At 37.3% G+C, this 26,356-nt stretch overlaps 1 protein-coding gene and 1 long non-coding RNA gene across 4 annotated transcripts in view; one reads left to right on the top strand and one right to left on the bottom strand.

Annotated features, from left to right (window-relative positions):
- The window catches only part of UBR5 (ubiquitin protein ligase E3 component n-recognin 5), a 132,367-nt gene that overhangs the window by 13,022 nt on the left and 92,989 nt on the right, over positions 1 to 26,356 (bottom strand). The window contains exons 27-50 of one of the 2 annotated variants that reach the window (XM_088022771.1): positions 25,851 to 25,999; positions 25,247 to 25,338; positions 23,994 to 24,140; positions 23,779 to 23,897; positions 23,574 to 23,700; positions 23,355 to 23,484; positions 22,099 to 22,259; positions 21,738 to 21,977; positions 17,419 to 17,542; positions 16,717 to 16,828; positions 15,565 to 15,696; positions 14,908 to 15,165; positions 14,075 to 14,343; positions 13,706 to 13,917; positions 10,523 to 10,753; positions 9,994 to 10,067; positions 8,622 to 8,794; positions 8,407 to 8,520; positions 7,197 to 7,417; positions 5,811 to 5,931; positions 5,614 to 5,718; positions 2,687 to 2,930; positions 1,105 to 1,216; positions 195 to 339 (exon numbers count right to left, since the gene is read on the bottom strand). In XM_088022771.1, coding sequence (XP_087878897.1) covers positions 195 to 339; positions 1,105 to 1,216; positions 2,687 to 2,930; positions 5,614 to 5,718; positions 5,811 to 5,931; positions 7,197 to 7,417; positions 8,407 to 8,520; positions 8,622 to 8,794; positions 9,994 to 10,067; positions 10,523 to 10,753; positions 13,706 to 13,917; positions 14,075 to 14,343; positions 14,908 to 15,165; positions 15,565 to 15,696; positions 16,717 to 16,828; positions 17,419 to 17,542; positions 21,738 to 21,977; positions 22,099 to 22,259; positions 23,355 to 23,484; positions 23,574 to 23,700; positions 23,779 to 23,897; positions 23,994 to 24,140; positions 25,247 to 25,338; positions 25,851 to 25,999 — 3,812 coding nt within the window. The remainder of the gene's footprint in view (positions 1 to 194; positions 340 to 1,104; positions 1,217 to 2,686; positions 2,931 to 5,613; positions 5,719 to 5,810; positions 5,932 to 7,196; positions 7,418 to 8,406; positions 8,521 to 8,621; positions 8,795 to 9,993; positions 10,068 to 10,522; positions 10,754 to 13,705; positions 13,918 to 14,074; positions 14,344 to 14,907; positions 15,166 to 15,564; positions 15,697 to 16,716; positions 16,829 to 17,418; positions 17,543 to 21,737; positions 21,978 to 22,098; positions 22,260 to 23,354; positions 23,485 to 23,573; positions 23,701 to 23,778; positions 23,898 to 23,993; positions 24,141 to 25,246; positions 25,339 to 25,850; positions 26,000 to 26,356) is intronic. The other variant, XM_028110653.2, reaches the window with a different exon arrangement.
- Positions 1 to 26,356, top strand: part of LOC114214842 (uncharacterized) — a 123,531-nt gene that overhangs the window by 57,346 nt on the left and 39,829 nt on the right. The gene's annotated exons all lie outside the window — the stretch shown is intronic.

The following is a 26,356-nucleotide window of genomic DNA, read 5'->3' as shown; positions in this document are numbered from 1 at the left end:
ATAGGTAGAAAAAACAAACCTCCCTCTCAAGATATCCTCCAGCAAATTTTGTTGCTTTCCCTCTTAAGCTTCCTTTTTACTACAGTCCTCAACCACATAACTTGCCAGTAGCTAACATTTTTACAATGCCAACTTTAATTCAAAAACAAAAATGGCACAGTCAGTTAAGAGGAAGCTAAGTGCACCATACATACTGGCTGCATTGCTTGTACACGGGGATAAAGTCTCTCTCCAAGAGCCTGACGATGTGCTGGCAGAGGATCAGGATCATCACTAGGATTCCCTTCAGAGGCTGGTCTGAAGGGCCTAGTGTCAATGGAAAGCTGTCTTCTAAAGTCTCTGTAAGAAGAACAAAGCTATTGTAACTTATTTCCCTTGTCTGCAAAAAACATCAGCACAACTGCTAACAAAGATGAAAAACCAGAGCACATAGGTAGCTCCAGTTATGTGAAAGGCGGTGGAATGCCTAATAGATGATGGTTGGGAAATAAAGATTTTCTAGGGGCGCCTGGGTGGCTCAGATGGTTAAGCGTCTGCCTTCGGCTCAGGTCATGATCCCAGGGTCCTGGGATCGAGTCCCGCATCAAGGAGCCTGCTTCTCCCTCTGCTTCTCTCTCTCTCTCTCTCCTGCTCTGTCTCTCATGGATAAATAAAAATAAATAAATAAAATCTTAAAAAAAAAAGATTTTCTAGATGTTGTTACTTAAAAATCTATAAATTTGCAATGCATAGTTCAATTTGATTCTAAGAGAGCAGGACCATCAAATACCAGAAATCAAAAATCCACCCACATTTCCTGGAAATTTTAGTCCAAAGTAAAATGCCACCCACCCTAATAGGAGAAAAATTAAAGAGGCTTAAATATAACGCAATTTCCGCAATTAAAATTTTAAGACAAATTTGGGAAAGAATATTATGTAATTTCAACTGCCCCAGGATTTTTTAAAGCAGAACATTTTAATAACAGTACAGTTACTATTCATTTACCCAAATATTAAAACTTTTTCTAAAAAATAGTCCATAATTGAGACCCTCCCATTACAGGTCTACCTTCAGTTTCATTCAAAAAGGTGGTATTCAGTAAAAGATACAAAAGGATCTCACCTATCTCGATCTCTCCGAGAACCTGCTCGCAAGCCACTACTCCTTCTCATTTCCCTTTCTCTCTCCCTTTCCCGATCCCTCTCTCCTCTGTTCCTTAATCTCTGCATTAAACCTGGAAGAAAACATGAAACACACTTTGTTTAGATACATGTAAATGCAACTACTTTAACTTTGAAAGTCGATGTGAGGACTTGAGACAAATAGAAGAACATGACAGGTGAAGGTTCTCTCTCTTAGCATTTGTGTCAGTGCCTTTCTCTGATTCTCCCTCTGTTTTGAAGGTTGGGGGTAATTGTATAGAATGCACCTGGCATAATAGATGTTCACTCAGTAATGAATTATGTCACAATCGTGAAATAATATGTAGCAACTGGGGCTGCTATTTTCACCATAAATAATGCTAAGATTTCTTATGTGATTAGAGCCCCATCTATTTTCTTTATTCTTAGTTTTGGGCATTAAGCATTATAGGATACCTAAAACATTAGCTATTATTTTCAAAACCTGCATAATAAGCCAAAGTATGGTTTCCTAAAGAGAGTGCAGAAAAGTTACTTCTGCAATGTTATGACTTCCCAGGTTCCCTCATTCACATTTACCAATTTCTTTTTATTATTAAGACTACAGAAAGTCAAATGGTAAAACTAATGATGAAAGGCTGGAGTACTCTACACCATCTTTTCATCCTCAATCCTTCTTGGAGCTCATTCAGCCTCTATGGTGGCAGTTTACAGAACCCCAATACAGTACCACTACGGCCTAGATGAAATACAGGATTTTCCTAGTAATTCCCTCCCCCTGAATTATCCACCTACAATATGACAATTTCTGCCCCCACTTTACATGAATCCCCAATTATAAGCTACTTAAAGCATTTGTAATTTTCACAGATTTTTTTTTTTTAATTTGAAAATTACATAAGAATCCTAATCCTTAAGTGCTGGTCCTCAAGGACGTAAAGCTTGAGCCAGGATGTTAAAACACATCTTATTACCAAAAAAACAAAGTCTTGCCTAAATTATACAGTGAGGTTAATAATACGGTCAACCAATCTATATTTGGTTGCAAGCTCCTCATCTCATTGGGGACCGGCAGCAACTCTGCAAACTGTACTCTGAATAGCACTGCTCTAGAGAATAGTATTTTCTTAAGTATCTGTGCTAATTAAATACAAAGGTGGTAGAAATACTGTAATGTGCTCACTGAATTTTTCTATTACTGTAGAGCTTAAAACTTCCCACTCCCCAAACACGTAACAACTGAGATGAGAAACTCACTACCACAGTCACATTTATGAAAATAAATGGGTCGGTAAAAGAGCAAAGTGCTAAACTGTTGATTAGAGTAGTTTAAACAAGATTAAATCCTAGAATTAAATTAGATTAAAGATTAACCTAGAATAAAATTGTATAAAAATGTGAATGTACACTAAAGTTCTCCCACTATAAATACTTGTAACTGTAATTTTAATTGTTTTGATGAAACGAGAATTGAAACAAGAATTTTTCTCCTCTTAATCCCCTTTACCAATTTCATCCATCCAAATGATTTTTGTGATGCTTTTTATCTGTAGAGTACTTACTTGTATGAGTGCCTTTGTTGGCATTTTGGATACAATCTAAATTTGGCAGTTTTTCATTTGACAAAAATGCCTGTGCAATGGCTGTATAAAAACTTCGTGCTACACCACTGCCCTCTCCTGGCTCATCCTTAAACGTAACTTTCACTCTGTGTACAGCCATTGGCGTAGTAGCACATCTTCGACCAAAGTGATTGTTAAGCTGCCTCATGGTCTGCTGAATAAGAAGATCTCGATCCCGATCAACCTATTAAAATGCACCAAAAAGTAATAAAGTTCAGTGTTAGAAACCACTTTGAAATTTTTCTCCATAAAATATGAAACTGTAATATTAGTTTCTCAGGGGTTTAACTACAAAGTAATCTGAGTTCTTGGGAGCTTATATATTCCAAATTAAAAAGTTTCTTTTTTTTTTTGAAAGAGAGAAAGTGAGCATGGGGGTGTGGGCGGGCACAGAGGGAGAGAGAAAAATCTTAAGCAGGCTCTGCACTGGGTTCAATATCACGACCCTAAGATCATGACCCGAGCCAAAATCAAGATTCGGACACTTAAGTCGCCACCCCCGGCCCCAAATAAAACACATTCTGAAGGATATAAAAATGTCTTGCACATCAAATCAGGATAATGGAATTTAACTCAATCTAATATTTTCTTAAGTCTGTTGGAAAACAACAATTTGTTCAATTTTGGAATATACCAGGATAATTCCAAATAAATCAAAAGTGTGCTTTAAAACCAAACAAACACAAACCAAAAAAACTGCGAGCAAATACTAGAAAACACAGGATATTCCTTTGGTGACAGAAAACCACAAGTGAAGTAAAAGAAAAATGATAAGCTGGGACAATGGTGAGTGCGTTCTGTTACAAAGATATATATTTATGAATAGTATACACAGCACTGTAAGATAATGTGCTTCTAAAAAATTGAGGAAAAAAACAACAGAAAAAAATGGGCAAGATATACCAAACGGTTCACAGAAAAAACTAAAATACTTAAATATATGAAACAATGTTTAACTTGGCTCATAAGAGAAATGCAAATTAAAACTACACAAGATGCCATTTCTTACCTATCACATTGGGAAAAATCTAAACATTTGACAAACTGCTGGCAGGACTATAGAGGCATCTCAGATTAATGTTGCAAGTGCAAAAATACATAATCATCATGCATAAGTATTTTCCAGTATTTGCCAAAATTACATGTGCATATGCCCTTTGACCTATGTCTAGGTTCTATGTCTAAGAATCTATCTCAAAGACATACACCACTAGCCAAAAAAGAAAAACACACACCACTATTTGTAACAGCAAAAGATTAGAAATAAACCCCAATATCTACCAATAGGAGATTGGTGGGGGTGCCTGGGTGGCTCAGCCAGTCAAGTGTGTGCATTCGGCTCAGGTCATAATCCCAGGGTCCTAGCATCAAGCACCACGTCGGGTGCCCTGCTCAGCGGGGAGCCCGCTTCTCCCTCTCCTCCCCACCTGTGCTCTCTGTCACTATCTCTGTCTCTCTCTCTCTCAAATAAATATAAAAAAAAAAAAAATGTTTAACTAAAAAAAAAAAAACCACACAAAAACAAAACTGTGATACAACCATAAAATGCAGTACTAAGACAAAGCAGCTGTAAAAGGAAGGCAGAACACTGCTCTATGCAGCAATGGCTTTACCTCTGGGATATACTGTTAACTGGGAAAAGCAAGATGGAGTAAAATGCATAGCACACCCAGTGTCAGGAATAGGGGAGAGGAGATGGCTAATGAATACATATACACACAGGCACGATTACATTTTTTTTTTTAAAGGAAGGAAGACAAAAAAAAAAAAAAAACCTGAAGGGGAAAAGTGGGGGCATGGTAAAAGAGACAGAAATAGAAACTAGATTTCCCTAAATATAACTTCTTCTGTAGAGTTGGCCTTGCACTATTATAGATATTTTACATTAATGACAAAGCCAAGCCAAAAAAGGAGAGAAAGCAATCCCTAGAAACTGCAAGTAAAATGAAACTAAAGGCTCTGACTGTATGCAGATTAGTAGCAAAACCACACAAAGAAAAATTATTTCAAGTGACTTGAAGCAATTTGACGGTATCTCTAATTGGATAAGTTCTAAGGGCAAAAAACTGCAAATATATCTTAAGCTATTTTCGATCATTGTTTTGGGTGGTCATGTGGACGTTGTGATTCTACAACTGCCATGTATATATGCTGTAAGATAAAAACAAATGAGTAATTTTCTTAGTGGTGTTGGAAAGTTGGATTTTTGGTTTGGAAGAAAGGAGATAAAGACTAAGGGGTGGAAATAAAACAATTACGTGATCCTAAGTCTCGAATTTGAATTGGAAATATCAAGTACGCACTTAAATATCTTTTGTTTTTTAAAGGAAAATTTCCCAGCTCTATCCATTGAAAAGACCTAGAAACCATGACCAACCTAGTAGGCAGGGAGCAACCCTATAGCCCAGATTATAATCTTGAAATACTTTTCTTAAAAGGAACCAAGGCTTCTTGAAGAAATGGTTGATTTAAGGTCTGTGACAGGAAATATACAAGATGAGACAGACCAAAAAGTAAAGAAGTTATCAAAGATTGTTGAGAGTCCTGTCAAAAGGACTGAAGAGCCGAAGAGGACTCAGGCCTCCCACTAGCCAAAGAGACGATCTGAGCATCAGTGGGATATAATAACCTTAATGGAATAAAGGACATCAAAAACATAAAAAAAAAAAAACACCTGAAAATATTCACTGATCATGAGAAGATGTTAGGAAACCAGTTGCCAGAGATAACCACTACTCTAAATATGGTGATTACCATTTATTAAAGTTTTAGTTACTCAAAACATCCCTTAACAAGACTGTTATTTTTCGTTTTTAAACTTAATATAAATGGCACACTATATGTATAGTATAAGAAAATCTAAATACCTTTACCTCTAGTGATAAATCTCTTGACTGCTGGTTCCTCAGTTTTTCCATTTCTCTACGGAATTTTGATTCTTTTACCTCAAAACCACCCAATTCAGTTAGGATCTTTAAAAAAAAAAAAAAATCCAAAACATAATTATTCTCTGACTTAAGTACTTATCAGGCAGAACAGAATTAAAAGTGCTCAAAATACATACTGATCCAGGTTCTGCTCCAACATCTTCCATGAACACCCTGCCAAATAGTTCCAAAGAAAGGCGCCAACGTCCTAACAGCATATCGTGGGAAATAACCATTCCCATGAAGCTACACTGTGGCCTGCAAGAGATTTAAGGGGAGAGTGGGAAGCAATTTAGCCAACTATAAAAATTCCCTGATTTTTGGTCAATGACAGTAATTTTCTTGGTTCTGAAGTACTTCAAACCACATCCTCTCGTAACAGAATTTTTCTAGAACTACTCATTCCTCATAGAACTTCTCATTTTTATTCCATTATTCCTTCCATCCTTTATATAAGGATACGTCTCCTGGCTGCCTACCTTCATCTTCATTTTTACCTCTTCTCCTTAAAGTCCATCATCCCTCTCCGTTTGGGTGACTCCTAGATCCCTCTCCAGTTCAAATTTTCACAACAGACCAGAATTTCCACTGTGTTAAATATATCCATGTCAGTGACACACAAGTCCAGTTCAACATAGGAAAACTGAATACAGCTTCTTCACTTCAATGACGCTGCCTCTTGCTTTCTTTCAGTAGTACCATCTATTTCCCTATTGCACAAACCTGAAACAAATTTTAATGTCTCTTTTCCCTGTTCCTCCAGAGTGATTAAGTCCTTCATGAGTTTCTCTCTTTCTACCACTAGCCTGGACTAGTTAACAGCTTTCTAACTTGTCTCTCTACCTCCAATTCTTCTCTCCTTCAACGTTTGCTTCTACACATTCTAACCATCTCAGCTCAAGCCATATTGTCTCTGAAAAGCTTGGGCCCCCCCCAGTCCACAATTCTTCCTTGCCTTTTATGGTTGTTGGACTATATATATATATATAAAATGTATATAGTTTCCTAAGCAAAAATAATTGACATTCTGTAAACCATTTGTACTCAACGAATCAATTGATGATTAGCCATACTGAGCCACCGTGTACACTAGCAAATTCTTACTGGGAAAGCAAAGAACCTACTCTTTCTTATAAGATAATAATAAACTGTGAACCTGGCAAAGGAGCCCAAGCAAGTGTGAGAGTCACAAGTCTAGAAAGCTCTTTCTAGTCATTCACATATTTTCCTTTGCTGAGCTGCTGGTAACACGTCTATAATTGGCAACCTGACATGGACATACTTTAACTCAGTACTGAACATTAAAAAACAGAGGCTTAAAATTTCCTCAATGAAGTAAGGAGAAAAATCAGAATGCCAATCAGTGACTATATAGTCACCCCAAAATCCAGAAAACTCAAACATTTAATTCTATTATTTACATACAAATGAAATAAAATTATAAAATTCCTAAATAAAAATTCTTAGAATTATAATACCCATAAAGTAATGGAACAGAAAAACTATCTCCACTTAGCAAATACCTGAAAGATGTAAGAGGTGGCCCTTCACTTTCAGTCAGTCCTATTTCTGCTAGTAAACTGCTTTTCAACTGTGCAGCAAGATCATGAGCAGATGGCCCTGGTTTTGAACTTTCAGCTTCTTCTGGCACCACATTCTGTTCTTCCCCTTCCTTTTTTTGTCGATTTTGCATGTTCATTACATTTTTTAAATTGGCAGCATAAGACATTTTAGTTGGGAGAACCTATGAATTTTTACACATAAAAGTTATACATTAAAAAAAAAACTGACTAGATTTCCTTTTCAACTTACTAATATTCCACAGAAATCACATGGAAGTTAAGTAATTCCTTTCTAGCGCTTCAACTACAAAGATGCAGCCTGTTTCTTTTCTCTGATTTCCCCTTGCTGACTACCAACGAAACTGCACCAATGTGCATTTACCACAGGAGCCTCACAGAACTTTTAAAGGATTCTTTATAGTATCTGTGGTTACTATAATGTCCTTTTATTTTCAATATTTCAAAGACTGCATTCTCTTTTATCACTTAGATAATAAAGAAAATTCTGCTCTTAAACATGTTTATTACGTTTTCATTGGAGGAACGGTACGGACTATAGAATTTTAGGCGCTCACATCAGACTTTTATCTAAAAACTAGATCTACTACTTAACTAGTTGTATAACAACAGACATTCCCACAAGAAATTTATGTAATCTCTGCAAGCCTCAACTTTTTACCCATAAAATCAGGATAAAAAATGCTTTCTATTCAATGTGGTTATAAAGATTGAGACTGTGCCTAGTAGATAATATTAATAATGACTTGTTGGATAATTCTACCTTATTATTCACATTCTACAGTCAAAAAGAAAAGTTAAGCCAATACTATATATGCTCATATATATGATAGGTATATATGCATTATACATATAAAGATTTAATTTCCAGAAGCATTACAGCATTCAACTCTGAAATAGGCAAAACACATAATGAAACTGCCATTTCATAGATGAAGTCACCTGACATAAAACAAGTTATAGTCTCAAAGCAGGTTAGTGACACTGATGGAATTAAGAAATTATATGGAATTATGTCACAAGGCAGGAATTTCTGATACTTCCATCATTTGAGGCAATACAATATTCTAGATTAATGCATTTCTAAAACTCTAGATACTGGTACAAGTTCTCATTCACAAATATTATATTGTGAAGATTTTTACTCTCTTACCTCAAGGCAGTTTCTATCCACTGTAACCTCCATTAAGCATTTCCCACTACTGGCAGATGAAGAATAAAGACCCTGACTTGGTCGGCCAAAAAGATCCTCCTTTCTAGCGTTTGGCTGGAATTTTAACAGAAATATTCTAGTTACACTGAACACTTAAAAAAAAAAATGAAGTCACTTAAAAAGAAACCTTGTAAAACTAGTTTTATCTAAATCACCTGCAACAGATGTGGCTGATCAGCCAAGGGGATGGCTTCAGCCAGAGGCACTTCAAATGGATTCGGGGGTATACATCCAAGGAACGTCATGGAGTCTGAGCGTCGGAAAAATGGATGGTTTTGACCAGTTTCTGCAGGAAGAGAGTCATCATCCTTATCATTCAAAGTAGCACCTAAACATAAAGAGATAAAGTGTTTGTTTTTTAGAAAATATTAATTACTGGGGAAGGGTAAAAGAATCTTAATCTGCTCAATCCAAAATTCCTGTAACCTCTTTATGCAATTTCAATGTCACCCAAAAACAAGTTTATTGTCCAAAATTTGATACTATTTTAGGTGATGATTCAAAATATTAGCAATTTAAAATGGTTACAATGGTAAATTCTATGATGTGTATTTAAACACAACAATAAAAGCTTGGAAAAAAAAGTATTAGCAGTATCAAATACTGTTCCATTTTTGTATTGGACAAACATTTCCCATATCTTTCTCTTTCTCTCTTTAGGGATTCAGACCTGAATATAGCTAGCTTCCTAAGCATATTCAGGACATGGCTCACTGATGACTCTAAAAGGAGGAGATGGTCAGGAGCTGAGATTTGAGCATTTGCTTACTTTGAAGTTCTGCTTTCTCTACAAGACAAAAATGTCTGGGCATCTCATTCATCTCAATAGTAAGTCAGCACAAGAACACCATGTCCCCTTCATGGGGAATAAAACTTTGGGCAGTGTACAGTATGCTCTGAAAATAGTGAGCTACGGCTGGGTTTTCAAACAACAGCAGTTAGGTCAGTTGTCTTTCCCTGGGCTGAATAAAAGTACCAGCTGTTAAGAAATAGGCAAGAGGATGGGCTATTTGACCCCACTTTAAAAAAATTTTTAAATTCCACTTGAAATAATAGCTAAAAACTACAAGGAGACTGCAGAAGATCCCAAAATTTCTTGAGTTTGGAATATTTTCTTTTTATTGCATTAACTCTTAAGAGTTTTGATATTTGGGAGTTATAATTGGTATTTCTCATTTTCTTGACTAAACCAATTTTGCATCAGCATTAATAAAGGTTCTACTAAGACTTTTAAAAATGTTGTAGTTACACACTTAAAAATAAAGGTAAACCAAAGGATACAAAGATAAAATAGAAAAAATACCAACTGTTAAAAAGTTTATAACATTTTTTAATTCATCCTTATTTATGAAGCAAATAACTCAAGGATATATAAGGAAAAATGGACAGAAAATGCAAGAAATGGGACATAGAGAAGAAAAGAGAAATTCCCACCCAGACAGAAAATAATGAAGTTAAAAAGCTTGAAGGGGAAATACTGAGGCAGCCATTTCTTGAAGTAGATTAGCAGATTTTCTGTACACTAACTTTGATTGGTGTCATCATCATTTTCATGTTCTGAATCTTCATTATCAATACCCAGTTCCAAGAGTTCTCGTGTCCTTCAAAAAGACAAGTGAGTCATTTTACATGAAGTATGGAGCAAAGGTGATGGGAACTATAAGTGAAAAAGTCAGTTAAGTATCTAGGCAATTGCAAACATTGTGATCAAGTTTTAGACTCTGGGAATGGTAGAATGACCAAGCCAAATGTACTACAATTACAAAATAGGCTCCAAAGAAGCAAAAGGATAATCACATTAAGAAATAGTGAGTACTTACACAAACTCTAATAGAAAACATGACAGACTACATCAAACATAAAACTTAAGTGGATTCTCAGGTTTCCTGTTTTGAGTAGCTATGGAGACTCAAGCCCTCTTTCCCACATGAAATGTTCCTGTACTATTTCTCTTTTGCAACGCTCTTCTCGCTCCAAAAATCGGACGATATACTAATAGAGACCATATTGAGCAATTAAATATTTCCTAAACCAACCTCATGGCAAGTATGGATACCTTTTGCGTTCCAGTTGAGGTGTATCCAATGTTGTCTGCTGATTCATTGCTTTAATCCAATATATAAGGGCTTGAAAAACATACGCCACATGCTTCAGTGAGCAAACATCCAAAACTGGAAGAACATCAGAATGCTCATCATTATGAGACCGCATTAAAGACAGAGCGTAATTTAGGAAGTCCCCTCGGGCAGACATCATTCCTTGACGGGCGCTAAGCAATGTGGCACGTCTGTAGGAAGAAAAAGAAATGAAAATGCTTTTTTAAAAGGACACAGATGTGAAACTTACCACTATCATAAATATGCAAAATTAGGAACTGAGAGTACCCATAAGTCAAAACTCATTAACCGTGTGGTCCTGTACTTTTTAAGATTTATTTATTTGAGGGGGGCGGCTGGTGAGCAGAGGGAGAGAGAGAAATCCAAGCAGACTCCCCGCTGAGCTCAGAGCCCAATGCGGGACTCTCATGACCCAAAGATCATGACCTGAGCCAAAATTAAGAGTCACTTAGTGACTGAGCCACTCAGGCACCCCGCTGTCCTGTGCTTTCCATTTGGGAAAGGATTTCCAGGGTCCTTTGGAATGGGAAAAGGAACTTCTTCCCTCAAGACAATGGTTCTCAAACTTCAGTGTCTTAGTAAAATCTCCTGGAGGCCTTGTTGAGACAGATTGTGGCCCCATCTCCCTAAGTTTTAGTAGGTCTGGAGTAGGGCCCCCAGTTTTCTATTTCTAACAAGTTCCTAGGTGATGTTGACGCTGCTATTCTGGGGTATTACATGCTGAGAACTACTGCCTAACATGACACCAAAACCCAGGCAACAAGAAAACACACACAGCATTAGACTTTATCAAAATTAAAAACTTAAGTCCTTCAAAGGACACCATCAAAAAAAAAAAAAAAATGAAAAGAAAACACACACAGGATGGGACAAAATTTCTGCAAGTCATGTATCTGATTAAGGAACTTATATTCAGAAAATGTAAGTAACTCATACAACTCAATAACAAAAAGACAATTAAAAAATGGGCGAAGAATCTAAACAGACATTTCCCCAAAGAAGATACACAAATGACCAATAAGTCCATGACACAATGCTCATCATTTAGCCATTAGGGAAACGCAAATCGAAACCACAATGAGATCCCACTTCACGTCCGCTAGGATGGCTACAGTAACAAAGTTAGGAACGAGAGTTAGCAAGGACACAGAGAAATCAAGGAAGCCTCATCCACTGCTACTGGGCATGTAAAATAGTGCAACACTCTGGAAAAGTCTGGCAGCTCCTCAAAAGGTTAACAAGAGAGAATCATCATATGATCGAGCAATTCCACAGTTACGTGTTTACCCACGTCTATACAAAAACCTGAACACAAATATTAACAGCTGCATTATTTGCAAGAGCCAAAAAGGTTGAAAAACCCAACTTATGAATGGATAAAAAAAAAATGTGGCACATCCATACAAAGAAATATTACTAGGAAGTAATATACTGATTGATAATGCTAAACCTGGATGAACCTTAAAAAAATTATGCTAGGTAAAAGAAGCTAGAATACCACATATTGTATGATTCCATCTGTATCTAATGTCCAGAATAGGCAAAACTACAAAGAAAGAGTGTAGATCAGTGGGTACTTAGGGTGGGAAGGTAGAGGAAAATAGAACGTGACTAACAGATATTCTCGTGGAATGATAAAAATATTCCAAAATTAACTGTGATGGTTGCATAGCTCTGAATATACTCAAAAGTATGGAACTGTACATTTATATGGGTGAATTGTATAGTATGTGAATTATATCTCAATAAGGCTATTCTATTAGAGTGAGAGCTACAGTGAGATAAAGGGAGAACCCTGTAACCAATCTAGATCTATTATCAGAACGCTGTTCTTCAGGGAGTGACTAAGCCTAACAAAGACAATGTGTCTTTTTGTGGAGCAGGCTTCCCACCTAGGACAAGAGAGCAGAGGCCTCCCAAGTCCACATCTCTCTGCCAAACATTTAATTTTGTATTCTAGACATTTCCACCAAATCCTCTCCCAGTTCTCAGTATTTTCAAAAGCACGTATGTCCATTCTATACTCCTCTAGATTTTCCTCTCAATTTTCCTACTAGTTTATTCAGAATCAAAGTCTCGGTGTAAATTCTGCCTCCTCCTGCTCCATCCTTCAACAAAGCCCTCAATTCTGTTTATATGATTTCAGTGCTTCTCTCTCTCCACATTCCTGGTCTTCACTTGCCCTACTTAATAACTATTACTTGTCAATGGTAGACTCCAACCATACTCTTGTTAAGGCTCCTAAGCAGTCTCCCAAGCCCCTTGTCTTCCTCCCAAAGTAGCAAGGCTGTTTCACCTAAGCCAAAACTAGAACCAGATCCTAGGACTGTGACTTCAGGTATGGGGCGCTTTCACTGTGTGGCACTGCCTCACTGCTCTAGTGTACAGTTTTGGGCTAATTCCTCATCCTGAAAAAGGTCATTTTATAACTGAACAGAAAGAAAACAAATACAGGGGTGCCTGGGTGGCTCAGTCAGCTAAACGTCTGACTCTTGCCTTTTGGCTCAGGTTATGATATCTGGGTCATGAGATCGAGCCCTGTGTCAGACTCTGTGCTCAGCAGGGAGTCTGAAGAGCCTCTCCCTCTGCACCCCACTCACTCTCTTGCATGTGCTCACTCTCTCTAAAAATGAGTAAAATCTTAAACACACACACACAGAAATATACTTTAAACACAATTCAACAGACCGGGAGAAGTAGAAAATGAAATTTGATTTGAGGGAATCAGAGAGCAGCTTCGGTAGCTGCACACACTCCACCCTTCCCAAGTGCACCGCGCATTCCTGTTTAACCACGGTCAAAGTCAGTCTTCCCGTGAACACGTGTCTTTCAAGGGGGAGGCGGGGAAGCCTGGGGGATAAGGGCACAAGGATGGAGATCAACTGCTTCAAAAATGAGAATATTTAGCATCAGATTCCTACAATACGAATGAATTTTTAAAAAACAGCTTGGATTATAACTTTTTTGCTTCAACTATACAATAATTTAAAAAGAAGTAACACAAGGTACCTCCATCCTTCAAAACAGAGTGAGGTCTTATGTAGCAGCAATCTAAAAGCTCGAATGTTCTAGGACCTAAGGGTTCTGTCTGAACATAGAAGCCTACATGAAGAATTTCATACCGTCTGCCTTCCAGGGTTCGTAAGCTAGCCTCTTCTCGTGCAGTCATCCTCTCTCTTCGAGCTGAATTCTGAGAAGCGTGAAGAGGATGATTTGGATGTCCCGGATCACCAGCAGATGCTAATGCAGAACCATAACGTAATTGAGCTTCAGTAGAATCCATAATACTGACCATCCAGTTCCAAGTGGGAATAAGCTTTTCTTCTACATAGTTCTATGAAGACCAAACTAAAATAGTTAAAACTATCCAAATAAAGTTAAATTTGATGTAGAAGTAGTATGTAAACATTTAAATATTTGTAACATTAATTCCCATATACTGGAATTCTCATAAATTTATTTGAATGAGTAACTTTTCAATGTTTCCATACCTGTAAGTTTACTGCATCTTGGTAAGTCAATTTCACAGCTGCTGGAATCTGAGAGTACACTAGGTGATTATACTTAGGAATAAGGCCCATCAAGTCCGAGATTTGTCTGATAACAATGCTGTAAGCCCTGGCTAAACTGCTTGCAGATGTTAAGTAGCTGCTGGCATTGCTAGCTTCCAAAGCAGCTGCCGCAGCTGCAGCACTCGTGCTGATGGTACCACTCCGGCGCAAATTTGAAGGATCAATATAAATCAAACCCGCTGAACTTGCTATAAAGAAAAAAGGACAACCACAACAAGTTGTCAGATGCTAATTGTGTTTCTCTAGCACTGTACATATTTAAACAAGCTAAAAGATCAATTGCACTGGCAAATGCGGCAACTGAACAAAAAACTTTTTCTTAAACCACACTAAATTAAGGAGGGTGATGATGAGGGGAGGGGGACAAGAATTACTGTAACGTTCTCAACTAGAGGCAATTTTGCTATTGCCCCCGCCCCAAATAGGGGACGTTTGACAATGTCTACAGACATTTTTGGTTGTCACAAGGGGGTGTGGGGGGTGGTGCTGCTGCTGGCATCTGGTACATAGAAGTCAAGGATGCTGCTAAACATCCTACAATGCACAATCACAAATAAAGGATTATTCAGCCCAAAGCAGCAATCGTACAGAGACTGAGAAACCTCGATATAGGCATATGTAAATATTTTTTGTATGTGAACGGAGCAAAACACTGAAGAACGATTATGAAACTACTTAACTGGTCTAGATGAACATACATAATTTTAAAAACCTATTGAAGTCTTTTAAGACTACAAAGCTTTCAGACTTGCCTGCTGGTGTGGATGTGCTGGACGGGGCTGTGCTGGCTGCCCGCTGATGCTGGGTGTTGCGGACGGCCCACTGCATGGACCGGGGAGCTTGCGCAGCACCATTGGCATGGGAGCTGTTTGTGGTTCTCTCTAATGGTTCATCAAGCATAAAGGTCTCCTGTTCTATGTCGTCACTCTGACTACTGCTGCTATCAGAATCACTTGAGTCATTTGACTGCGAATCATCTTCAGAAAAGAAGGCAGGAACACTGCTCGCACCTAAATTTTTTGTTTTTAAAACCGAAACCATTGTCAGTTGGTTGATATTTAAAACTACGGTGTACTCCCTCATTCAGGAAAATAAACATATATTAAACAGAAAGCCAGGCTATAGTCAATAGTCCACAAAACCCATCATTAAAATAGTTTAATTACAAAACAGCTCTTCTAAATGAACCTTAAAATTTATCCATTATTTAAAAAGCAGAAAAGAAAAAAAGCCATTAAAATATCTTCCTAATATCCACAGGGAAAAAGGATTAAATTATTAAAAAAAAAAAAAAAAAGACTTAGCCACTCTTGTGCAAATCGTAACGAGTACAGTTTAACCAATTCATGCTGAATATACACTTAGCCTTAGCATAAGCAAGAAAGCCGGATCCAAGTAAGGTAACATACCTGCTTCTGAGCCGGCAGTTGCTGCAGTGACAACACTTCTACGCCCACTGGCATTATCCTGGTTGCTATGGTTACTTTCACTGTCACTTTCTGTTTCAGCTGCTGCTAACAAGTCTAGCTCCATGTCACTCCCTAGGAAATACATTTAAATAAGGGGGGGGGGGGGAGTACAAACTCATTGTGGAACAAAGGGTGCAATAAGCCAGAATATCATAAGGTAACAGGAGGGCAGAAAGGGCAGAAAGGAGGGATTACTACTACAATAAGCATAACTGCCTGCTTCGTAGGAGAAAAATGACTAGGCACATTATGGTACTCAGCAGACTATTAGACTCCAATTCAAAATTCGTTCTGCACAGCCTGAGGTAAAAAGGGTTGGGCAGGGGAACCTCCACCAGTGGGCAGAGCTCTGGGCTAGGTCCACTGCCCTATTCTCATGTTTTACATACAGGGATTCCAAAAGGGGACGAAAGCTAAAAAGATTTATCTAGAATTTCACAGTATATACATGTCAAAACATGTAAAACTGTAAATTTTAAATGTGCAGTTTATTGTATGTCAGTTATACCTCAATAAAGGTGACCTCCAGAAAGTCTATCTGATGCTACTAGTAAGAACAGTTACGATGACTAGGTAGCAAAAAGGCCAAAATGATTGTTAGTGAAAAAAGGCACAAAAATTACACATATAATATGTAAGACATGTATGGGAATGGGGCAACACAGGGGAGGACTGAAAGTAAAAATGCAAACTATTAGCGTCTGGGTGGGATTATGGGTCATTTTTTTTTTCCTTTTCTCTAATTTGTAAATGTTTCCTAATGTGGTTATGATTAGTTTACCTTCTAAAAAGGCTTTTAGGAAAAGAAAAAGCCAAAAACCTTTATGTCAAAACCAAAAGGTAAAGGAGGAAGAAGATAGATTATTTTATATATATAAATATATATAAGCATATACGTGTATATTTGTATGTGTCTATGTGTACAGCTGCTTCCTAAAATTTTTAAACAGATGCTACAGAATCCCTAGGCTGAAAACATGCTGAACATTATGTTCACTATACATCAAATGGGGCTTTTCTCTGTATTATATTAATATCCTTAAAGATACCTGATTTATTCATACTGAATAATTTCTCAAATAACCTGCATACCGTCTTCATCATGCTCATCGTGTTGTCCCTCTGCCTCAGCATTTTCTTCCCCATGTTCTTCCTGTTCATCATGATGATCCTCTTCTCCAGCCACACCCTCCACCACCTCAACCTAAATCCAGAATCTTATTTGTAGACAATCAAAGTACACAATAAACCCGTATCTCTACCAGTATCCCTCCGCAGCAGTCAGTAACTACAATACAAAGATCCCTAACTACAGAGAATTTTAACACTAAGGAGTTTGAATCACTGGCTAGTGACAACTTGCTCTCAAAAATTATATCAACATATCTTAAAGTTTGTAGCTATTATCCATATACAGAACCTTAAAATTAGAAGTATAACAATTGTGTAGAGACTGTTTTTTAAACTTCGTTATAAAATTTACCTAATGAAGACGCAGTATCCTCTCTGCCTTCAAATACATTGCCCAAAACTACTAAAACTTTTTTTTTAAACACTGAGGCTATCTTCTCCATTAACCCTGAGTAAAAACAAGCTTATGTTTCAGTTTTGTATTATCCACTAAATCGAGGATTATTAAAGTATTTTTAACAGGTACAACCACAAATAAGAAGATGTAACAAAAGTCTAAAACCTGGAAGCAAATATATATAATGGCAGTAAGCTACGACTACTAAAACTCCTTCCCTCCCAGAAGAGCCTCTCGTCTACCACAATGAAGACGATTACAACCACCTCCTCCACGTCCGCTGAAACAATGTCATCCTGTTCTTCATCTCTGCCCCGAACAGGCTGCGACTGGCTGATGCGCCTCTGCTGGGGGTTCCGGATGATGTAGGACGACTGAGACTGACTGGAGCTGCGGAGAAACAGGAGCTTCTGAGGGCGCTGCTGCCACGCCTCTGCCACACAGCACACTTTTTAGGTTTCTCAGTGTCACTCAGTGTGACCCACTTGCTAGGATGCTATTTTAAATCTGACCTAAAACTTCTTGGAAACCAACAATAATTAATCTATAGTGTATCAGAAAATACAAAGCCCAAAGAAATTAATTTTACCACAGACACTTATTTAACTTAGAAATCTCAGAACTGTTTTTACTTTTCAGTAAGTCATTAGTGAAAAAATTTGTTAATGCACATCCTTTTATGAGTCCTTCCCATTGAAATGCTCTACGGGAAGTATTTCTCCCTCTCCGCTGCTTTCAATGCGAACGGTCCTCAACTTGCAAAGCTTCCACCTTCGGCATCCCTCCATCAACAAAGCATGGCAGTAAGTGTGCTTATTACAAGTGATCTACTCTTTTAAGAGACCTGACATGACGTACTTTGTATCAGCTTATTAACCACTGACTTGTGTGTAGAGGAAAAACGTCAGTTCGAAAGTATTAATTTGAAAACAGAATCCTAACAGAAAAGGTGGATGGCCAAATAGTTCCACTTCCCTAAAAATCTGCCTTGCAAACAGCCAAGAAAGGACAGGTGCGTCCCTTATAAAAGGAAGGGGAGAATGGGAGAATGCAGCTTAAAATGCAGGTCAGAGATCAAAAGACGGTTGTTAAAACAACCCTGTGACCTACTATTATCCTTTATTTACAGATTAAGAAACACAGTCTAAGAGAGGTTAAAGTTAAAGGACCTTTAAACGTGTTTACATGGTAGTGTTCTTTCCTCACCTCAGCGGCTCTTAGAAATGAGAAACCAGTTACACATGAAGAGTCAACTGAGACACTCTGCCTTCCAACACACAAGCAGCCTCAATATGGTGTTTAGTACTAGAAATTTCAGTAACTCGTTCTTCACAGAGATAGTAAATTACAAAGCATCTGAGAATGCTAAAAGAAAATCTTGAAAAGATGAAAAGGGTATTTCCAACCTAAGATTTCAACATTTCCAATATTAAAAAAGTCAACATTGGTGAAGCCACAAGTACTTAGTATTTCTTTAAAAAAAAAAAAAATCCTGGAACATCCATAAGATCTATCATCCCCTCAGAGGAGTCATGCACTAAGTATGTATGATACTAATTCCCAAAATACATTACAACTCCCCAATCAGAAATGGAGCTTCTGTTTTCTTCATACCACGATTCAACTTTTTTCCCACTAGACTTCATGGTACAACCACAGTCCTGAAACCCAGTCTAACAGGAGGCGTTAAAATACTTCTAAGTTTTGGGAACTTCTAGTTCCGGCAATTTGCCAAACTGCAGAGAAATCCCTCTTGGAGTAGATTACCTAAATATGCTAGATAAAATAGTAAAAAAAAAACAAAGCACAACTATCCTGGTGATAAAGGGAAACAATCCTATCATTAAGCTTAAGAGCAGTGGTGCCACCATTTACACCAAAGGCATCTGTTCATGTCTCTTAGGCTAGAAGGGTTTCAAGGAGCCACAGATTTCACAGGAGACAGTCTACAATGTAAGCAAAATAGGAAGTTATATCATAGAAATTCCCTCTTCTGTCCCCCTCACATACATAAAGCCAAACATAAATCAGACTGATTTCAAGTGACCTGCCTATAACCAGCCATGGCTGGATGGGGACAGGAAAAACGTCTTTTCAAAGAACTTCTAATTACAAACCTGCACTCATGACAGTTTCAGACTACAATTTGTGCTGTGAGGTAGGGTGGGCTTCAGTGATGATTCATCCAGTGCCTCAACACTATCAATAAGCACCAAACAGGGGTGCCTAAGTGGCTCAGTCAGTTAAGTGTCTACCTTCAGCTCAGGTCATGATCCCAGGGTCCTAGGACGGAGCCCTGAGGTGGGCTCCCTGCTCAGTGGGTAGTCTGCTTCTCCCTCTCCCACTCCCCCTGCTCATGCTCTCTCTCTCTCTCTCAAATAAATAAAATCTTTAAAAAAGGCACCAAAAAGGAGTATCTCCTCCCTACTCTGCCATCTAATATTCAGGAGTATAGGAAGAAGGAAAAAAAATCTGTCCAGAATTATCTTTAAGTATCTAAACTTTAATAGTTACTAAACTTTGGACAAGTTACCTAACCTCTCTGAGCCTCAGATTTCTCATTTTTTAAAATTAGGATGATTGTGGTTATGAGAGTTATTGGGTAGCTTAAGACAGGTAATACATTTACAATGCTTAAAGTTCCTAGTTCGTAATAAAATTTCAGCTAACGGTTTTTGTACGAGGCATGGAGATAGAGGAAAAGGTTTATTAATAAGGACATTAAGAGTTTTAAAGAGGTGAAGGGCAGCAACAGAAAAAGCAAAAATACTAAACTTAAAACTTTATGCTCAGTGGAGTGATATATGCCATCTACCCCATCCAAACACAAGGGAAATCACAGAGACTAGTCAAGTGTATACTTTTTATTTAAGACATGCTTGGAACACTGATCAAAATACACCCTTACAAGAAGGAGTGATTGTACTGTATTATAATGAAAGATTTCTACATTATATCAACAGTTGTAGAAAACATTACACTATTATCTCTCTCGATTATCAAATCAGATCTCCTTCTGGCAAGACTTTCGACTCAACAATCAATCAAGGCGAATGGAGTGAAGAGGAGAGCTGAAGAGTGCACAATAAAAAAAAGAGCCTAAGAAGCAGTTGGCAAGGGGACACAAAGTCTTGATACTTAGTAAGAACAGGCTCATCGGCACTGTTTAAAGATGAGATCACTCCAAAGTCTGTTCAGCAGATAAAAAAAACATTTATGTTCTGGAACAAAACCAAGGAGAGGGTACAAAGAATTCACGAAATAATACCACTTAAGTAACTAGAGGGCTCCTCACAGGGTTATCAGGATCAGGAGCATCATATGGAGCCCAAGTAGATTTTGCTAACAGAATCACTGGATAATGAAGTATATTTAGCGAGTCTGAAAATACATAGTTTGATGTGTAACCATTTTCAGCAAATCCTGGAAGTATATCAGTGACAAGGCTACTGCAGGAAGGCTTTGGCAGACAAACCTGGATTTAGATTCCAGGGTATCCTAGGAGACCTAACAATAAAGGGAAAGCTGGGACACACACCAGCACATGGGATACGGGGAGAACACAGTGAGAGAGCAGATACTCAACGTGGTAACCCACATGAAACCCAGAGATGAAAGTCTTGGGAACTGTGTCAAATACTAATGCAGGACTTCCTTACTAACACAGTGATGTTTTCCAGGAAAAGAAGAGGGTCTTTAAATCCCAAAGATCTTTATCAAACATCATTATACTTACACACAGTGACAAAATCAGACTTGAGAAAACCAAAGATACAAATACTTGCTAAAGATCACTATAGCCCTGCAACTCAAGTGTGGCCCCTAAACCAACACCACTGGAACAACCTGAGAGTTTGTAAGGAATCAGAACCTCAAGGCCCACCCACACCTTCAAAATCAGCCTCTGCATTTTAATAAGACCACCAAGTGATTTGCATGCATATTTAATTTTGAGAAGCACTGTGCTAAACGACACCAGAACATTTTAGTTTCTAAACATTCTGACTCAACAAGCTTACAGTCTAGTTACAAATGGAAAAGATGAATGAGATTTAAGAATAATCTTATACCTAGAACCAGTTAGTTACTGAGTTGTTTTAGGCCTATCTTAGATATATGGTTGTTGTAGAGAATATTTTTAAATTCCAGCATTCTGGTTATTTATACTGTACAAGAACAAGCTGCCCCCTAGCCCGAGCCTTTGGACACAGAGAAAGTTATAGGTCTTTTCATTCCTTAAGTTGGCCTTATAGCAGGCTTTATTTAAAGTAAGAAAAGACAGGAAGTAATGATGCCTACAGAAGTCTGAACTTTCTTACCAGATTACTTTACTGGCATAATAAAAGCAGCGTTTTTCCAAACCAAAAATAAAACCCACAACTATGTATCTCTTATCTTAGATGTGTAGACACAATGTATAATTTTTAAAGTGCTCTCACAGGTTCCAAACACAATAAAATCTCTACCACTTATTGCATAAATGATCATGGACACCACCTGAGTGCTTATGCAAAGGTTTAGTAAGCCAAACATGGTATTTCCAGAGAAAGAATTAATCAGAATCTGTTACCAGGTAGAAATTTACCTGCTAGACTGATCAGATGAAGGTCGTGGTGGCAGTGGTTCCACGGAAAACAATTCTTCACTGCCCTGCATGGCATCTATGCTAGTACTAGCCAAAGTAAAAGGTGCAGTAGGGCGAGCGATCCCCATTCTGACAGGAACAATCAGCGACTCTGCTACATTGCATAATTCTTCTACAGCATAAGGTAGTAGTGCTTGGAATACACGCTTGCATTTTCCAATTGGCTGTGGGATAAAGTTGCTAGAGCAAAAGGAAAACCCAGGAATCTTTTATGTATTTTTTCATATATACAATGTTATCATTATCACAAAAAAATGTGTGTAAAAGGATACAAAAGCCCAAATCAAGAAGGAGATCTTACTTTTTCTTTTTGGATGAAGCCATTTCCACACTAAGAATGACAAAAACTCTTGCCACTGAACGCAAAAACCTCATTGTTACAGCAATAGCTTCTTCTCTACGTCCAGGTGTGTATTTGTTTTGGAGTTCTTTCACTAGTGTACCTAGTAGAGTATCTAAAAGCTTTAAAAAAATGGTAATCACTCTATTAATGTTGAGACAGCTCTTAAGATGTTTAGATAAATATTTATAAAGTAAAAAGTTCTAACACTTGTTCAATATTAACATTTCATAAGAATCTCAAATTTAACCAAAATATTTCTAATGTCAGTGACTAATTTATGCCACATGCTTACCATGTCTTTGACCTACACTGGGTCTCAAATGTTTGATTTCCCTTTTTAGTCTTATAGTTCTATGTATATCAATATTTAGAAGAAAAATAAAATCAAAGAAAGAATATATTTAACTCACTATAGGGTACATACTGAAAAAGCAAAGTAGATTCAAATATTTATATTAATAAATTCAAAATCCCATCCCTCTCGTTACTTTCTCGTCTCATTTCTATGCATGGTCTATCATATACATATTAATTACAGAGAACACCCAATTTCACGTTATTTGGGTTTTTTTTTTTTTTTAGTGTTCCTTAAAATAACCTTTATTTCTAAATGGCTACACTACATTTCAACAAGTGGCTGGGTTGTAACTTGATTCAATAATCCACTACTAGTGGATCCATCAAGTATTTCATCTTTTAATTTATTATTCTGTGACATGATTTTTTCTTTCTCATATCAAAATTTATTTACGTTAAGTTCTGAGGGCACTGATATTTTTATGGCTCGTGATATTACTGACAAGTTGTTTTCTAAAAGAATACCAAATGCAATGCCACCCCATCAGTGTCTGAAGTTGTTCTTTTTACCATAACCTCACCAGCACTAGGTTTTATGGTTTATATTCTTTTCTCATTTCACAGCAAAAAGGAGTACTTAAAAAAAATTTGCACTGCATTACTATTAATTTTGAACACTGTTCCATATATTTGTATACTATTGTCTTTTTACCACATTTCTGAATTTTTGTTTAGAATGAAAGAAGTTTCTGTTGTTAACGGAGTCATTTAAATCACCCCCAAAATTCCATGCCCCTTAGTGTACTGTTTAATTAAAGCTCATCAGTACTTAGGAGTTTGGGTCAATAAAATTATGGGAAACTAAGTCAGAAAACATTCTTTTCATGTACTTGTATATAAACATCGAAAGAACTTACCAAAATATCTGCTGTACACTTGACTATAAGGCAATGAGTGAAACAGTCCAGCCGAATGGTGCCACTTTGCTGATTGAGGTAAACTTGCTCTTCTGGCAAAAGATGGCCTATCCTACTGCTGGCACTGAGACTTGAGGGGGAAGGAAAGACAATGCACTGTAGTCACCTATATTAACACGGGAAATACATAAATTTAAAACATTTTTAACGAATACATACGGGTCTTTATTCTCCTGTGACCCAAACATAATCATAGATTTCAAAGCATTCCAATCCTGTAGAACACGCTCCAATGCAAGCTGGGCAAACCTTGGGGGCTCTAAATCATGATCAGGCATATCTGAATCTAAAAAGAAAGAGAACTAGTGAGTAAGAAATAAATATAATGCTTTTCGTATGCGTCTTAATTGTCAGACTCACCCACCTTCAGGATTGGCTGTTTTTCGGTTACGATCCTCCCTGATCCGAGGAGGTCTGTACTGGCAGTGCTCTACCGTCTGCCTTGCAACTGTCTGCACTAAAAACAGTAAGAGGTGCTCTCCCCTGCAAAATGGAACATCGTCGTGAGCAGGGAGATGTGGAGGGCTACTTAGATGGGCTGTGCTATTTCAATTTATGTCCTAAAAAAATCCCACTTGCCTGCTGTTCGGCAGAGTGACCAGATTAGTAGCAGTGAGCAGGCGATAAAGGAGATCAAGACGAGCAGATTTCTGTCCAGCAATTAGAGTTTTACATTTACATTTTTCCCAACAATCACAATAGGCTGTTGGTGACGTCCGTTTGAGTCTAGAAAGAATTCATACACAAGTATAAAAACTGAAATTTAAAAAAAAAAAACACAAAGATCTCTATTGAAATTACAGAAGTATAACTTAGTGACACCAGACAGAACCCTTGTTAGTTTTTAAGTGCAAAGTGTAATTCTTAAAGCATACTTAATTAGAAGGATTACCTAGTGGCATGAAGTGGATAAAGCAACTCTCATGAGAAGAGGGATCTTGTAATGACTTGGGTATAGTCACCCCCTTTGGAATGTCTTCCTTAATTCCCCATAGCCCCCATTCAGTGTAGGTGGTCCTTCTATGGGCATCTAATAAACCCTAAAACCCTTAGGGGCAGGTGTTTCTTGCTTGTGTCCTCTCAAAGGACCCTGTTAGGACAAAGACTCTCTTGTCCACCACTACCCGAGCATCTAGTGTGTGAAAGCACCTAGTAAGCAATCAATGAATAAACAGATTATCACTTTTTAGCACAATAAACAGTTTAAAATAAGGAAAACAAACATATTAGCCCAAGTTCTTTTAATAAAAATCATAAATAAGTACCAATGCAATATCTATAAACATTTTCTACTTGTCCTATATAATTTATTTCAAAGCAAAAAAGATGGTTTTTTTACAAACCAATTCTCTGTTAACCATAACATCTACACATCTGTAGCACAGTTATAGCTGGTGTCCCTGCTGAGACTCAGGCGCTGCAGATGTTCATGCTGGAGAATTTCACTGCTTCCTAAGTCTGTGAAAATTAACAAACTAGCCGTGGTAACTCTACTGCTGGATGAAAGGTTATTACATTCACTTTAAGGAGTAAATAAACATACACCATGATTCACTTAATACCTGCAGTGATCTCCTGCTAGCAAACCCTACTACAGGGGCCTGAGACTTTGGCTGGAGGATACAGACAAAAGCAAATGAAAAACATTTCAAAGTACATTCTAAATCAACAACCCTATTTTAATACATAAAGTAGCTTAAAGAGAACAACTTGACAAAACCTCATGCTTCCTTAATTAAGAAACAGAACATTATATTGTTAAAGATTATTTTAATACAGCAGTATGAGTCTAAGCAATTTGTAATATTAAAGAAAACTAGAATTGTACTCACTTGCAATCATGACCTTTATGACAAACCCTTGCACATTCTGTACAACAACAGAGTGACTCCAGCAAGCCACAAGTTCGACACTCAAAAATATCCTAAAATTTGAAGGATTTATTTTTTTAAAGAAGAATATATGTACATATCATCATAATCATTTCTGGTATTTTCTGAAACAAGTCAATCACAACGAAAACAGAGCAAAACTAATGTGCTCTGTAAACAAAGAGTAATAAACGGGTACAGTGAATACGCATTTTATAATATTATAAGTGGACATCAAATATTACCGGTAGGGCAAAAATAACTCATCATCCCCCCAAAAAGGTATTATAGTTATAAAGTCTATATCAAGAGCCATGGATCAGGTTATACTAAAGATTTCTAATTTTTGAGGTATCTCCTAATTTAACGATCACTTCCTTTGCCTCACTTATTTAGGAATTAAATAAAAATTAATTTTCTTTAGAGAATTTTATAACTTAGAATAAAAGGAAATACTAGAGTTAGAACTCCAGGGCTAAGAACTATAATGCAGTGATGGTGAAAGGAGAAAAGGAAAAGAACACCTGAAGACAGCATAAACACAGGGCAGTAAAAAACAGCTTACCTGGTTAATGTGCTCTGCCCCAGTCCATGTAAAACTGCAGGTGTCATTACAACATAACACATATAAGGGTGAGTCGTCAGGGTTGGTACCTGATGGGCAAACCATTCCCATAAATACATCTTCCTCTTTTTCACTTGAGGATACTTCAGCTAAAAAGATTAAGAGCACAGTAGTTCAGGTATCACGAAAGGCCTTAATCACAGCCATCTACTACTTTACTCAAATGCAAAAGCTCTGACATTTACACAGTATAAATAAAAAACTACTATATATTAATTTTAAAAATTGATATACAAGTCAATGTGCAAGAATTTCAGTCAATTCCCGTACAAAGAAAAAGCAAAGTGTAATTATATAACCACATGACAATAATACACCACATATCAGCTGAATACATAGCTCTGTTATTAAAGTATTAGCTCTATTTAGCAAATTATAATCACAAAAACTTTATAGCCAGTATTGTAAACTATGTTAGTCTTTCACTGACTGATTGATTGATTTTA

This window comes from Eumetopias jubatus, unplaced genomic scaffold, assembly GCF_037043125.1.
Source record: "Eumetopias jubatus isolate StellerSeaLion01/CBP00866 unplaced genomic scaffold, mEumJub1_p1.0 scaffold_4, whole genome shotgun sequence".
Taxonomy (NCBI): domain Eukaryota; kingdom Metazoa; phylum Chordata; class Mammalia; order Carnivora; family Otariidae; genus Eumetopias; species Eumetopias jubatus.
This window is presented reverse-complemented; position numbering and strand designations above follow the sequence as displayed.